General features: G+C 37.8%; 2 protein-coding genes across 5 annotated transcripts; one reads left to right on the top strand and one right to left on the bottom strand.

Moving 5' to 3' along the window:
- The first annotated feature begins 4,189 nt into the window (after positions 1-4,189).
- LOC103428829 (uncharacterized) lies at positions 4,190-7,311 on the top strand. 2 transcript variants are annotated; one of them, XM_008366945.4, is made up of 3 exons: positions 4,190-4,730; positions 4,824-4,868; positions 7,031-7,311. In XM_008366945.4, the coding sequence occupies exons 1-2, from the start codon at positions 4,387-4,389 to the stop codon at positions 4,849-4,851; spliced, it is 372 nt and encodes a 123-aa protein (XP_008365167.2). In that variant the 5' UTR covers positions 4,190-4,386; the 3' UTR covers positions 4,852-4,868; positions 7,031-7,311. The 2 variants fall into 2 exon arrangements, with proteins under 2 accessions (XP_008365167.2, XP_070682973.1); XM_070826872.1 differs by lacking the exon at positions 4,824-4,868.
- A 762-nt stretch (positions 7,312-8,073) lies between these two features.
- Positions 8,074-15,718, bottom strand: LOC103428827 (protein arginine N-methyltransferase 1.5). Of its 3 annotated transcripts, none has more exons than XR_011583703.1 (23): positions 15,458-15,691; positions 14,194-14,311; positions 13,860-13,969; positions 13,578-13,667; positions 13,418-13,483; positions 12,862-12,941; positions 12,642-12,717; positions 12,462-12,548; positions 12,084-12,168; positions 11,581-11,672; positions 11,439-11,474; positions 11,192-11,260; positions 10,802-10,870; positions 10,634-10,687; positions 10,443-10,517; positions 10,157-10,249; positions 9,975-10,078; positions 9,675-9,723; positions 9,505-9,591; positions 9,292-9,397; positions 9,017-9,136; positions 8,709-8,802; positions 8,074-8,474 (listed from the first exon to the last, which is right to left on the bottom strand). XR_011583703.1 is itself a non-coding variant. In XM_029107016.2 (23 exons), the coding sequence occupies exons 1-23, from the start codon at positions 15,593-15,595 to the stop codon at positions 8,391-8,393; spliced, it is 1,950 nt and encodes a 649-aa protein (XP_028962849.1). In that variant the 5' UTR covers positions 15,596-15,718; the 3' UTR covers positions 8,074-8,390. The 3 variants fall into 3 exon arrangements, 1 of the variants encoding a protein (XP_028962849.1); XM_029107016.2 differs by having other exon boundaries at positions 9,017-9,104; positions 15,458-15,718; XR_003775377.2 differs by lacking the exon at positions 9,017-9,136 and having other exon boundaries at positions 15,458-15,682.
- Positions 15,719-15,926: the final 208 nt, after the last annotated feature.

The following is a 15,926-nucleotide window of genomic DNA, read 5'->3' as shown; positions in this document are numbered from 1 at the left end:
ATTATCTCCAAGGGCGCCATTTCATCATCATAACTGACCACAACAGCTTGAAATATTTCTTGAGTCAAAGAGCAAATACACCATTTCAACAAAAATGGGTATCCAAGCTGTTAGGGTTTGATTATGAGGTGCAATATCGACATGGTAAAGAGAATATTGTGGTAGATGCTCTCTCTAGAGCACCTGAATCAAATTGCCTCCCGGAGCTACCTTTGGAGGATAAGGGAGAGGTGTTAACTATCACATACCCCTATTTTGGGTGGCTAGATGAACTTAGGAGGGAACTAGAACTGGATCCTTGGGTTAAAGTGAAGAAGCAAGAGGTTGAAGTACAACCTCACGGTACTGGACAGAGTGTAGCTGCCTCTAAGTATCATATTGACAATGGATTCTTGAAGTACAAAGGAAGAATTGTCCTTGGGGTGGATTCTGTGTGGAGAAAGAAATTATTTGAGGAGCATCACTCCAGTCCTATGGCAGGCCATGAGGGAGTGCTGAAGACTTATCAAAGGATAAAAATGGGTTTTTATTGGGTAGGAATGAAGAAGGATCTCAAAGCTTGGGTAGCCGAGTGCAGAACTTGTCAACAAAACAAGTATGAAACTATCTCACCACCTGGATTATTACAGCCCCTTCCAATACCTCAGCAAACATGGACAGACATAAGCATGGATTTCATCTGTGGCCTACCCTCTTGCAAGGGGAAATCTGTGATCTTGGTAGTAGTGGATAGGTTATCAAAGTATGCACACTTTATAGCTTTGGGACATCCTTACACTGCTAGCATGGTAGCCCAAGAGTTTGTAGAAAATATCTTTAAGCTACATGGCATGCCTCGGATCATTGTAAGTGACTGTGATACTATCTTCCTCAGTGCCTTTTGGAAGGAGTTTTTTAAACTGCAAGGGTCGAAATTGTGCATGAGCTCCGGGTACCACCCCCAAAGTGATGGCCAAACAGAAGTTGTCAATAGGTGCCTAGAAACCTATTTGAGGTGCTTTACTAGTTTTCAACCCAAGAAGTGGCTCCAATGGCTTCCTTGGGCTGAATGGAGCTATAACACCTCCTTTCACACTGCCTCCAAGTTCACTCCATTTGAGATTGTATATGGTTTCCCTCCTCCAAACATTGCATCTTATGAACTTGGTTCGGCTAAACTGGAGAGTGTAGAACAAGGCTTGATTGCTAGAGACAGAATGTTGAAAGTGCTTAAAACTAATTTGGTCATTGCACAAAATAGGATGAAGGTGCAAGCAGATAAACACAGAAGTGAGAGAACTTTTGAGGTGGGAGACTTGGTTTATTTGAAGCTCATTCCCTACCAGTTGCAGTCACTCGCAACTCATGTCTATCACAAGCTGCACCCTAAGTTCTATGGTCCTTTTGAAGTGTTGGAAAAAATTGGAGAGGTAGCCTACAAGTTAAAACTCCCTGAGACTTCCAAGATACATCCAGTTTTCCATGTTAGTTGCTTGAAGAAGCATATTGGTCCTGATGTTAATCCAGTGCCATTGTTACCATTGGTCACTGAGGATGGGTTACAAGTTCAAGAGCCTTTGGCTGTGCTACAGAGGAGGGTGTATAAGAAGAACAATGCTGCTGGGGTGCAATTGCTTATTCACTGGAAGGACAAGGATGTTGAAGAATCAACCTGGGAGGATTATGATGAGTTCACTGCAAGATTTCCAGACTTCAAGTTTTAGCTGCAAGTTCTAGCTGCAACCTTGAGGACAAGGTTTAATTGAAGGAAGGGGCAATGTTATAGCTGTGATTATCTTAATCACAAGCTTAGTTATCAAATAAGTATTTTTGATTAGTGAGGCCAGCTGGCAGTAGTGTTGGAAAAACAATATATGTGGCAGTAGTGTTGGAAAAACAATATATGTAACTCATTGTGGGAGAAATGAGGATACGAATATATTCAAGAAAAAATATCTCTTCTCTTTCTCTATCTCTTCCCATAGCTTTCGCCATTGTTGTGCTGCTTGCAGGTTGAGTTGGAGATCTGAGATTTGGTGTATAACACAGACCAACCACTGAACACGTATTACGCATGGAATAATATTAGCGTTCGCCTAGTATGTAATAAACAAAACCGCGGGGCTACTAGAGCCCAACCCAGTATGAACGCCCGTTGGTGTTGCGAATCGGTGAACTGGAGGGTGATGCCACACACCACTCGTACCAAACCTGCATCACCATTCCATTGGAACTCATTCAGAGGCTTATTGTTCATCTAAAACCATAAAACAAGAGAGATGCAGAAGCACCCTATTCTTCTGCTCAATATTATGCCTGCGGACAATGGCCTCAAATCCTTGTAGACAAAAAACAGGATCGTCTTTTAACTGAGGTTAGTTTTTACTTTTTGTGTGCGTGACCCCATTTTTTCTGCATTCCTTGTAAACAAGAAAGAATATTACCTTGGTAGGACTACAACACCGCCAAAAATGTACTTCAAGAGAAGCGCCAGGACTAAGCGTAAATATAAACAGCACGTATGCCATATAACTACCGCATAAGTTTTAGCCATCATGTGTTTTCTTCGAGAACTAACAATCGCAAAGAAAAGCAAGCACAATGATGACAAGCAGCAACCAAACAAGAAAAAGGATAGGCTAATTGACCATTCACGTCAAAAGAGCAGCTGAAAAGCCGATTACGCGACTGGCTACTTGGCCACCATTTACCATACGAGCATTACAAAACACAAATTCCAATCAACTTTTCCAATCATTCCTCAACATAAACAGAAAAATAATTGGGTGAAAAATAATTGGGTGAAACGAAATTTGGTAGTAAGCCAAGTTGTGAACTAGTCCATTAAAATGAAGATGAAAACAGTTATGCTTGTTTTCTTAATTACCAAATTATTAGCTCGTTTGGAAGTGCTTTTAAAATAACTGAAAGTGTTTTTGACGAAATTGATTTTTTATTAGAAAAGAATTTAAATATTTTTTTTAAAAACACCAGATATATGCTTCTTGAAAGAAAATATTTGGTTTCAAAACTATTTTCATCAATATTGCTTACCGACGTTTTAAATATAATCATTTTAAAAACAATTACAAACGAGTCATATGCTAATAAAGTATCTAGCCATTAAAATTCATTCACCAAAAAGCAACTACTAACTGGTGGAAAGAAAATTGGATGAAAATTTTAAAGACGTCGAATTAAAAAGTTGATCATGCTTCATTTTACCAAATCCACAACCACAAGGAGAATGTACCGAACAATCCGAATCGTATCTGCATGCTTTTTCACTTACAAAAAGTTGCTCGACAACGACACGCGAGCTTATGAATATAGATATGAACGGAAGAGTCCGTATGTAACAGACTTCCCAGCGGCTCCTTTCGACGTTAGCACACTTGAAGCACCTCCTTTACTATTGGCATGTCCATCGAAATCGATTGCAGAAACCTGTCCATATTCACACCCTTGACATCCTTTTCAGTCTCCTCAAAATAGTCCTCTCGGGCATTGTCGGCGAACATCAGGGCAACCAACCGAAAGAGCGATGCGTCAAGGGACACGAAAGCACCACCACCAAGGAGACCGGTCTTAGCTGTTGGGCATTTTGTTGAAAACGACGACCCTTGTGCCGTGCTCCATTACTATAAAGAAAAGATTTTCAACACATTTCGTTTAAAGTAGCATGTGATGGGAAATACTGAAAGGGTGATGTTATTCTTTTACTTCATATCTGACTTAATTTAGATCAAATAAATTAAAATTTAATAGACAAAAATTGATCTAAATATATGAAAAGTAAAAATGTGGTACTGAAGTCACTTGATTAGAAGATGAAAAGAGGATCTAGCAGTCGTTATATTCTTTATAGTTTATTGGGAATGATAAAAAAAGGTCTTTTTAAGAGATGAGTCAAAGATATTTTTTAGGCAATTTTTTATATACCTACATTTTGTTATAAATATTAAGAAAAGTTGATGAGGAAGGATCCATCGGGATACAAATGATGAGGATCTTAGAGATTCTCGTATTTTTAAACGTATATTGTGCGGTTTGTTTTTATCAGGTACTATTATGTTTAATTTTAAATAAAAAAATTAAAATCATTTATAATCTCACAATATACAATAAAATACTAGGATGAATGACTTATTGTTCAGTACTCGCTAGGCTATCTTGATCTAATTTTTTTCTTCTAGTTTAAGGTTTTGTGGGTTGATTCTTTTAGTAATGGGAATAATTGCGTTCTTCTTCCGCATATGCGATATTCAGTGAGATTCTTAGCTGCGGGTAGAGACGTGCCCAGCTAAAAAACGCGTGGGGAGTAATCCTATAAAGTGAGTGCCTGCGATATGAAAATCCTTTTGGCGGTGGCTTCTGGTGGTTTGGGTGGGGAAAATCGACTTTTCAATGGGTGGCTTTCTCAGTCGATCGGTGGAGCTCGTGAACGCGACGAGTCCGGGTGTGGTTCTTGAGATAACGGAGGTGGAGGGCGATGAAAGGCGGGGCAGGCTGATTGTTAGGCTCGGACCTGGGGAGAGCAGAGAGATCAAGGGCAGCAAGTTCATAAACAGAAGCTTAAGTTCTCGTATTCATCGGAGCATTCATGTCACCGCCGTGCTTTCCGGCGGTGAAACGGCGAGAATGATCTTGCGGGCTAACTATTTTGCTGAGAACGGGAAGGTGATATTCCGGCTAGTGGGCGAGGAACTGAGGGATGACCCAGTAGTGATCCCCAATCTCCGTCGCTTGAGGTAAAAATTAATTTAACTTTCTGAGAGCTTCTACTTAACTATCTATGCGATAATATCGATTCATGAACTAAATTGTATGTGTTTGGTTGTTAGGTTCTTCTTCTGTGTTGGAGGAAGTTAAGCAACATTTGTGTATCGGTACATCTCTCTTTCGTTTTCTAATAATCTGTGCTTAACAAGTTTTGATTTTGTGCTTTGGTTCTGTGTTTCGGTTTCGTGTTTTGGTTTTCTACTTTGATTCTGTGTTTTGATTGCACTTTGCTTAGCAAAATTAGGACTTTTTGTGTAGTGATTATGAGTTTTATCGCATAACTGAGCATATTTGGATTTTGTTGTTGTTTTCTGGTTTTGTTCTTTAATTTTGTTTTTCTGGTCTGTGCTTAGGAAGTTTAAGGTTTTCTGGTTTTGTTCTTTGGTCCTGTCTTTGTGTGTCTGTGTGTGATTTGTTTCCTTTTTCAGTCTTGGTGGTTTTTGTGTTCGATAGTTTCTGTCCTGGTTCTGGTATGGATTGCAGGAGTAGTGACATTATTTGTTGACTCGCTTGTCTCAGATCTCTGTATAGTTTTCTGTGAACTAAGTTTTGAGGAAATGGGTTTCGTTGGAAAGTGTTCTTGTTCATTCAACTTGGTTGAATTTGTTGGGGAAGATTTTCAATTTTCAATCTTGGTGATTTGTGTATTTGATGGCATCTGGTTCCGGTTTGGATTGTTAGGATTTTGGGTCGTCAAATATGTCCTAGTTGGTTTAGGATTGTTTTAGGAAACCTAGAGGTATACTGATTCTTGTCCTAGAGGGATTAGGAAAGAATTTCAATTTCCTTATTCAATTTAGGTTTGGATTTCTAGAAGTCTATTTGGATTTGGATAGTGTAATTTCCTACTCCACTTAGAAATAGGAATTCAATCAGCCTTGGGACATGTAAGCCAACCCTATGTCTATAAATAGGGTGCGGCAAGGCTGATTTTTAAGAGAGAAAGAAAACAGCCAGACAGCCAAGAGTTTTGAGATTAGTTCTAGGGTTTGCAAAAGTTATGTAATCTCTATTATTAATCAAAGGAGCGGTGATTTCTCTGCCTAGAGAAATCACAACTGGACGTAGGCATAAGTTCTGCCAAACCAGTATAATTCTTGTGTGTTTCTAAGTTTTCTAATATTTGCTAGTTTAGTCTATTGTCGTTGGTTACATTAAAGAACAAGGTCTAGTGTACGGGTTTTTCAACATGGATTGCAGGAGTCTTACATTATATGTCATTTTTTGAGGTATAGCAATTAGGGAAAGCTCTTCGTTTCAAATTAACATTTGTATTGAAACTTGTAGTACTTGAAAGCGGTAATTTTTATTCTAAGATAATATGATTTTCTGGCGAGAACAGATCCCAAATTTTGTATAATTCGGTATCTATCTTCTTTATGTACATTAATAAAAGCATTTTTGCTCTTTATTGTCAGATAGTCTTGTTTCCTTCATTGAAGCAAATTCCCTGTTCTATCTTCCTTTCTTCCTTGCCACTTCTTGCTCTGGTTCTAAATCAAATGTCAACGTCTGTTTGCTCTCTGGTTCTTTAGTGGATGTGGTCAACCTTTCCCAGCATCACTTTGTTTCACAACCTACATTGTGTTTCTTTTGCCTAGTGCTTCCATCTCTTGCAATCTCCTAGTTTTGTTTTTTAACAACGAATATTGTTCCCTCTTTAAGAGGGAGCAAGTTGTTTTGTTGCTGAGAAAGTTAGATAATTATAAGTCTCAGTGGAACTGGAAATCATATTTCACATTTGAATTTTGTTGTTTTCTGGTATGTGTTTACCAATGACTGTTATAATTTTTAAGCCAGTTAGGGTTTGATGTGAACTTTGAAATTAAACTTGCAAATCCATGATTAGTTGCAGTTTAGTGAGCAGGTTGCCCAAACAAATAACTGTATAATACTCCTATTTAAAATAACATCACTTGGCGATATCTTCATACTTTGAAGTTCCTTACCTGAACACAGTTTCCGACCCACCCTGTACATTGGTCTGGTGAATTTTGCCAATACAGGTCAGCCACATTACTGACTTATCAGCTACACTCCAAAATAGCCACAACCATGGCTTTCTAAATGTCACACAATTCTTTAACCGCATATAAGTTTAGGGTATTCTTTGTATTGCATTGCTTCGTCGACTGGGTTTCCCCTGACCACCTTATAATCTTCTGACGACCGAGTAAAATGGTTTTCATTGCAAAGTGTTTCTTTGTTCATTTATCTTGGCGAGTTGTGTTGGGTGATTTTCTTACATGGTTTCTTTTCTGGATTGCAGGAATCTTTAAATTCGTTGTGCTTGAGTCAAGCCAGTGTCAAAACTCCGAATTCCAGCTTAAGAACCTGTATGATTTGAAAGAATCCGTATTCTAAGACTTAATTGCATGGTGAGAACAATGCCGTCTTGTAAAAGAGAATTGTTATTAGCACTTCAAACTTTCTATAATTATAAAGAAAAATACGCTTATGAGGAATGTAGAATGAGATTTTTGAAGTGCTAATAACAATTCCCTTGTAAAATTCAGTGTTTGAATAATTTGCAGTTACAGAAGGATTTTAGCTCTTGTTAGCAATATTTCACAGCTTTATGTGCAACGTGCCCATGCCTGGCCCTCTATGCCAGTCACAGAGGCCATGGATTCTCGATTCACGGTGCGTCGGGACATCTGTCACCGGTTCCGATCATAGCATGACCGTCACGTTTTTCTAGTCAGTATCTGACCTTGAACCTGTGTACCATTTTCTTCAAGCTTTTGTGGAGAGATATCGACAGTATTTTCAGGACTTAAAACTGAGTCGCCTGAGATCCCAGCTAGATCTCAGGTGGCAGCTCTGATAAAGAAGTGTGAGATTTTATTGTATTTTCAAATACAAACCGATATACTATGGGTCATAATAAAAGTGAATGACAAAAATATCGCTTCCTCCGCTAGTATTACAACGACCACTGACCAGTGAACCGATTGATGTATGTAGAAAAATCTGTGCAAAAAGTGCACTTACCACGTGTAACATTCGGATTTTTAAATTGGTAAAGACCATCTTTGCTTTGCCTGTTCAATAGGGTTTACTTAATATTTTATTATATTATTACAAATAATAAAAAGTAGGTATATAAAAAATTGCCTTAAATTTTTTTTTGACTCATCTCTTGAAAAAGACAATTTTTAATTATTCCAAATAAACTATAAGGACTGCTAGATCCTTTTTTCTCTTAATCAAGTGACTTCAGTACCGCATTTTTACTTTTCATACACTTATATCAATTTTTATCTATTATTCTTCAAAGTAATTTAATCCAACAATTGAAAATTGAGACGGTTGTGAGAAGTAAAAGAATAATAGCACCACCCTTTCAGTATTTCCCGTCAGATGCTACTTACTGAAAAACAACAAAAATCCAATCTTAACAGTTGGTATACATTGCTATTGGCTTGTACATATTCTGAATACAAAGGAACTGGGGCGAAATGTTTGCTCCCCCTGTGGCGGGGGCACCAAAACTAGTTCACACCGCTAACGTAGTTCAATTGGCATAGATGTCGAAAGTTGTAGGGCAGACCAACCACTGAACACGTATTACGCACGGAATAATATTAGCGTTCGCCTAGCATGTAATAAACAAAATCGCGGGGCTACTAGAGCCCGACCCAGTACGAACGCCCGTTGGTGTTGTGAATCGGTGAACTGGAGGGTGATGCCACACACCACTCGTACCAAACCTGCATCACCATTCCATTGGAACTCATTCAGAGGCTTATCGTTCATCTAAAACCATAAAACAAGAGAGATGCAGAAGCACCCTATTCTTCTGCTCAATATTATGCCTACGGACAATGTCCTCAAATCCTTGTAGACAAAAAACAGGATCGTCTTTTTAACTGAGGTTAGTTTTTACTTTTTGTGTGCGTGACCCCGTTTTTTCTGCATTCCTTGTAAACAAGAAAGAATATTACCTTGGTAGGACTACAACACCGCCAAAAATGTACTTCAAGAGAAGCGCCAGGACTAAGCGTAATTGGTGTCCTTAGTGGGAAAAATATTGGGAACCTGAGGGTAAAGATAAACATCGCGTAAGCCATATAACTACTGCATAAGTTTAGCCATCATGTGTTTACCAGTTATTTGCATAACCATGAAAAAAGAACAGAACTAGGGCAGGAAATTGAATATTTTCTTCGAGAACTAACAATCGCAAAGAAAAGCAAGCAAAATGATGACAAGCAGCAACCAAACAAGAAAAAGGATAGGACGGACTACATACCAGCTAAACATGTTTGGTGTTGATGTTGACGGTTCAATGCCAAGATGAACTTCTTTGTATAGTGTTGAATCAAAATACCCAGCGAATCCTGAAGGTGTAGAAAAGAGTAATTTTAGTGACCTGAAAAATAGGCCCAATGAATCAACAGTACAATCAAAGTAGAATTTAGTCATGTTAACAAAATGCAACACACTGACTTTCTTTCAAGAATATTATTCACCTAAACAAATACTATGAATATTATTCACCTTAACAAAAACTATGCCACCACATACCGTGAATCATGGCTGAGCCAGTATCACTTGTTATTCCAAACTGCAACTTTGTGTACCGGTTATTGCTTTTGTCAGTTGAGTTGTTTGGATGATCAAACGTGAACACCTAAAAAAAAAATCCAGTGTTCGTGACTAAATGATTGCTGAATAATGACTCCCTATACAATCAAGTTCATATAATTATTATCAAATCAGTCCAGTGAGAAAACTCACAGGTTGAGGAGGAGCAAGTCTTGCAATATTGTGCAATTTAACAACATAAGCAGTTTCGAAGTGTGCAATATCTTTATGCGACTTAACCTGAAAAATAAAAGCAATAATTTACAAAGGAATCCTCAAACACATAGAATTGAACATTTTTGGGCACAAAGACACGGGCATACATCATTGTAAAGCTTTGAAGCAGTCACCGGTTGGATAAAACTTGTGTACCTGAAAAGAGACGCAAAGGCTTTTTAGACACACTAATGGAGAAAACTCCAAAAATAGCTTTCAAAATGACGTATTGATGATGTTGAACATTTAGTCACCAAGAAATCTGGACACTATCAAGATTCACGACAAGATATCCCAATGTCAATACTGACTTTGGACAGATCATAACAGGGAAGCAACATTGATAAGGAAAAACAAAAAAAAAAAAAATAATAAAAAAAAAACAAAATAAAGAAAAGTATACATACGATGAAGGTATTGAGATTCCATCATCCTTCAAAAGTCTCTGAGCTCCATCAAGGCACTCAGGAGACAGCTCGTTATCGCCAAAAGAACCCAACAATTCACTAACCTATTACACAATCAAAGGCAATATTATTAAGGAAACCCAGAAACAAAAATATGATTATTCATAAGATTACTTGCATACCAAAATGTCAGCTTTCTCCGGAGCATCCCAGTAACGCATATCACATGAAATTATGGTAACAATGTTTTCCCACCCCTCCAGTTTAACCAAGCTCTGCTCCAACAAACAGACATGTCAAAACAAAAAAAGTGGACATGAAAAAACAAGGAAAGTCTGCTTCAAACAAATACCCACAAATAACATTTTTTGTGTGTGTTAATGTACAGTGTGATGGCTTGCACGTCCTAGAAACATTAATTTTACAACTTTAGAAAAAATCAAGATAAAGAGAGAATTTGCAACTCACATGAAGTGTAACAACTGCATTTGGATTTTTTTCGACAGCGTAGACTTTAAGCTTGCGCCCAGTTTCTTCAGCTGCCTACAGATGAACAAGAGGAATGGGATCCACATCAATATGATCTGCTACATGTAATATCAAGTCTGAAGATAAACAACATAGTCCAAAAAGAAGTATGCAGAAGGAAGAGAAGGCACCTGCAATGATGCCCTTACAAGAGGTCCACGTCCTGCTCCTACAACCATCAATACCTTGACACAAATGCAAATATCACATATGCAATGTCAGGTTCTTTTGTCATCAAACTTAATAAAACACCATTCATGAGAAAATCAGAAAAGCAAAGTGACAAGTGGGCAGCTTACGGTAGTTATTGAAGATGCCTTGTCATCTGGAACCCTGTCCTGTAAAGCTTTACAAATTGCTCTTTGGTACTAACAAAGATAAAAACAAATTAATACAATTGAAAGCAATATAAAAACCACAGCCTCTAGCAATTATTTGACCCCATAGAAAAACTAGAGAAATGCGCATTACTATGTCTTCCTTTTCATCAGAACCCAGTCCCTCCAACAAGAAGAAAAAGAAAAAGGTAAAACATACACAAAGAAAGTCCAATGTTTCGTTGATGTATTTAAATATGATTATGATTCAACTTAATTATACTGTTGACGTGCAAATTGCATATTGGAAAATAACAATGTAAAAATATCTGAAAAGACTATTTATGAAGTTATTTGCAAATGCACGCATACCTGGATATATTTCATCGTGTCCTTCTCAAATGTCTCATAGGTTTGAGCCTCTAGATTATCCATGAGCGGCTGCATTAGAGTAGCAGAGTTAGCCTAACTTGGATTGGCATTACAAGAGGATGGAAAATCACATCATGTAAAAATGACATGTAGGATTTTTTATTTCAACAAAAAGGAAAAGAGCAATTAAGGCTTGTACTAACAAAAAGATAATAATACAAGAGAGCACTTGGGAAATATACCGTACCTGTAAGGGTGACTGCAAGTAATCCCTGTAACCAATCTGCCATACGAGACTTAAATGGTCAGAAAGATTTAATAGCTGGGAAAAAAAATTCCAAAATCCAAATTCGCACCCACAGAGAGAGAAAAGAGAGAGGGAGAGGGACCTCAAACCGTTCTTGCTCAGGAAGGGGATCCATCCTCTGGTAAAGATAGCCAACATAATCCAAATACGGTCTCAACGGATGTTTCTGGACACCTAGATGTCAAGAATAACATAAGACAATAGAACAAATGCAAATAAGGAACTTCAATTATATGGTCGGGGTAATGCCTTTATGAAAATACATTTTGTTAACTGAAAGTGTTTTCTTAGTCTAAGTATCTTCTAGCTTGCCTCTTGATATTTGTTCTGTATCAGCAAGATTAATAAATAAATGTTTTCCCATTACATTGTCCCTTCGTATTTGTATCTGATCTATATGAATCCTGAGGTTCAAAATCGAACAAAACTCATTTAGGAAATAAAAGTAGCACTTTAAAAGACAATTTGAAGCTCTTGAAAAAGTTACATATATTGGCTTAGCTTTTCTGCCTCAAATAGTTCAATTACCTCACAAGTTTCAATGATTCAAGATAATGCACTTGTAAAACAGAAGGTAGGTCTTACCATCAACATTATTATCATTATCATTGGCAGCTATATGTGAATTTATCTTGGGAAGACTATGCACCAGTTCTCCTGATAGAACTATCTGCAATTAAATTTTCCATGATGACAAAGATTAGCAAATATTGCATGAAGGTGACCATAAGATCTAAAACTAATGATGTCTATGAAGAATTTTTGCAACTACAAAATCATATTTAAATCAGAACTTATTTGATATAGTAACTTCTGAGCAATAGCCAAAGAAACAATTTGAAACGAAGGTAAACTATAAAAAAAAAATGTTTAACCATGGGTTGTTTATGCTGCAATGCACAGAAATGGAGAACAAACTCCAACGGAACATAGAAATACCATTGATAACAGCTTCATAAATACCTGTATAGAATGATTGAAAAACCCATGAACAAGCTTTTGGTGGCGCTTTGACAGACATGGATAGCCTCGGGCATTTGTTAGAAAGCACTGGCAATGAACAAGACCACTATTAGAAAATTACGCAACAATTGAACCAACAAGTAATCAACTTTCCCCAATACACTGACTATCATATAATACCTCAGTACTGAATATGGCTGCTCTAATAGATTCCCCAAACCAGCGTCCAAGAGAGTTTACAGAAGGTAGAGAACTCCTGAGGAAAAATGACAGTTGTTCAGATTAAAATAAGATGAAAGTTGTTCAGATAAAAAAAAAGATGAAAGTTAGTTCAGGCACAATAAAAACGAATAAACACAAATTACCCAAGTTATAAGAGAATGGTCATTGTTACACTTACAAAACATCAAGAGCAACTGATAACTGACTGTGATGTTCACATAGCAGACGAAATGAATTCCAAATCTCCCAAGAATCATCCTGCAAGGCAAAAAAAGTTGAGAAAAATGAGCCTTATCATCTGGTATGTCAACTTGTCATTATTTTACTCACATAAAGAAGGCCACATTCATGCAGAAAGTTTAAGCCCCCTACGACTAACCTACTCAATGCACAATAAAAAAGAGGCAACTCTCCACACCTGACCTCTTTGGTATAAGACATCTAACAAGAAAGCCAATACACAGACTACAAAAGAAGACCGAGTACTATACATTCCAACTCGTCATGCTTAAAGTAGATTTAGCACAAGAGTTGTCATTTTGGAGGGTCAACAAGAGCCATATGCAAAAGAGGTTGAAATTCCATGTATATTGCAATATATATTGGCCAAGAGTCATGACATAAGTTGAAAAATCAGTCACCGGAAACTACAAGGTTCCACCAAACGCAGGAAAAAATAATTATCAAAATGATAAACCTATTTTGAAAACTTATTCAGTAAGGACATCACTCACCGAGGTATCAGTGTTCACATCCATGGTTTCACTGTCTGACTTGACCAATGGAATCCGCAACCACAACTACAATAGAACATAACAAATGGAAAACCAATGAGCTTCAAATGTGGATTACACAGAGGTCGAAATATGTAAACAGATTTGGTGACAATGGTACCTGCATACTGCTTAGGCCCTGTAAAATCTGATTTACACATCTAGCATAATTAGCACAGGATTTACCCTTTGGAACTGGAAGAAGGCATGCCTGCACCAACCAAAGGATGACAATTAAAGGCCAGCAAGAAAGTAAACCCAATAACCAATTTCGACAATCAATTATTAGCAAAGCACATAGAAAATTATTCAGCTTCGCATGTGGCCTATGAGATAGCAATTCAAATATTTCACAACAGTGCAGTTCCAATAAAATAAATAAACAAATTTCAATGCTATCAACCTGCAAGGACAAATGAGAAGCCCATGCTATCTCTTGCTTCAAAGTAGTTTCTGAATCGCACCGGAGGATCTCATCTTCTGAATCTAAGTCAATCCATGAGCTAACTTTTCCTGAATAAATAAATAAAAATAAAAATAAAACACACTTTGAGCAGTCATAGGATACAAGGAAATATGTGGTTGAAAAGTAAACAGAACATAAGCTTATCCCATCACATTTAGTATTCTTCAGCCAAGATCTTAGTACAGGAAACATAAAACATAAGTTGAGTAAATTCCATTAAATTACCTAGAGAAGACAATGTAACACAAGAAAAGTCTAGAGAAGTACATACCCACGACATGACTGCTCCATTGGGAAGGACTCAAAACCAAGTCTGAGCCAGCAAATGGAGGAACACCAGATACACCACTGTCTTTTTGCATTAAACTGGGTCGATAAGCAGGATCCATCTACATCACAAAGTTGAAAAAGAATCACTACCCCTTGTCCAAGTTGTGGATCAAAGAAAGCGAAAGGGGAAAAGAATGATCATGCACATACAAAACACTTAGCAGCACAAACAATTTGCTGAGCAGAAGTCAGAAAATTAACACAACATGAATATGTAATGCATTTGACATCACACTCAATACCAAACAAGCAATAAGATAAAGACCTTTGTAGCTCAAAGGAAAGTCCTTATAGCCACCAAAGTTAAGAAATATGAAGGTGTCACAAATTTAACAATGTAGTTAATAGCCTAAAGATGAAACCAGAGGCACAGTTCATCATTAAAGGCCACCAACAGAGCCTTACTTTCGGTAAGCTTACTGACCATTCACACAAAACAGAAGCCATCTCTGGCTATATGTGACTGGCTAATTAGCCACCATTTCCAAAGAAATTGCCCAAATGCCAATAAAACAAGTCGGTCAGACAACACAGAAACATTAACTAAGAAATTCATACCCACAAATAATTGACAAGCAAATAATCAATATTTCCAATCATTTTAATTGGGAAATTGATACTAATGTAGTTAGTGGCTGTAGACTGAAGCTCTAATGTCGAGAAGCTGCACAAACAGCAGTCACCAACGTGGAATTGCTATGGGTGAGCTTACTGACCATTCACACCAAAAAAGCAGCTGAAAGCCGATTATGTGACTGGCTAATTAACCACCATACAAGAATTACCGAAAAAAAAAGGCTTCAATTGACTATTTCGATCATTCCTCAATATAAACAACTATGCAAGTCATACCAGCAAACAATTGACAAGTGAATTATCGACATTTCCAATAATTTTAAGTCTAATTTGACACTAGTGTAGTTAGTGGCCGTAGAGTGAAGCTGCATAGTCGAGCAGACGCACGAGCAACAGCCACCAACCCGGCATTGCTATCGGTGAGCTTACTGACCATTCACATCAAAAGAGCAGCTGAAAAGCCGATTACGTGACTGGCTAATTGGCCACCATTTACCATACGAGCATTACAAAACACAAATTCCAATCAACTTTTCCAATCATTCCTCAACATAAACAGAAGAATCAATTGAAGTACGAAATTTGAAAAATAATTGGGTGGAAAAAAATATAAAGAGAAATGTACGGACCAGAGGAGCAATGACGAAATCGAAGGATCCATGCGAGAGATTGAAAGCGAGGACGTGGGGCATGTCATCGTTGAACTCCGTCTCCACGCCGCAGTACCGAGACTCGCTCTTGTCTCCGGCCCTTTCGCCGAGCGGCATTTTGCTCCACCGACAGAGGAGGAGGAGAGTGAGAAGGAGGAGTGTAGGGTTTTGGTGGGGTTTTTGATTTGATTTGATGTCAACGGAAATGGAGCTGCGTCTAAATAGGGTTTGCGGAACTTTAGGACTAGGGTTTTTGGGTACCGGGTCTAACTTCATACCCGTAACGGGTTAAATTGAATTTGGATTTGTGGCATGAAAAGCCCAGTGATCGTTGGGCTTTTGTTATGGCCCAGCCCTACTGAACAAAAGCCCAATTCTGTGTTCGATTTCTTATTGCACGCATGTCATAATCAGAACCGTTGATATGATTACTAAACGATCAAAATTT

The sequence above is a fragment of the Malus domestica genome, chromosome 08, assembly GCF_042453785.1.
Source record: "Malus domestica chromosome 08, GDT2T_hap1".
NCBI classification, from domain to species: Eukaryota; Viridiplantae; Streptophyta; class Magnoliopsida; order Rosales; family Rosaceae; genus Malus; species Malus domestica.
Note: the sequence above shows the minus strand (reverse complement) of the source record. Positions and strands in the feature narration are given on the sequence as shown.

What these genes read in the sequence shown, in the direction of transcription:
- LOC103428829 (XM_008366945.4), top strand. Translation starts at nt 4,387, where the DNA reads ATGGGTGGCTTTCTCAGTCGATCGGTGGAGCTCGTGAACGCGACGAGT. An exon ending in CCCAATCTCCGTCGCTTGAG is followed by an intron (nt 4,731 to 4,823) that starts GTAAAAATTAAT and finishes TTTGGTTGTTAG; the next exon opens with GTTCTTCTTCTGTGTTGGAG.
- LOC103428827 (XM_029107016.2), bottom strand. Translation starts at nt 15,595, where the DNA reads ATGCCGCTCGGCGAAAGGGCCGGAGACAAGAGCGAGTCTCGGTACTGC. An exon ending in ATTTCGTCATTGCTCCTCTG is followed by an intron (nt 14,312 to 15,457) that starts GTCCGTACATTT and finishes TTTGTGATGTAG; the next exon opens with ATGGATCCTGCTTATCGACC. An exon ending in CAGCCATATTCAGTACTGAG is followed by an intron (nt 12,549 to 12,641) that starts GTATTATATGAT and finishes GTTCATTGCCAG; the next exon opens with TGCTTTCTAACAAATGCCCG.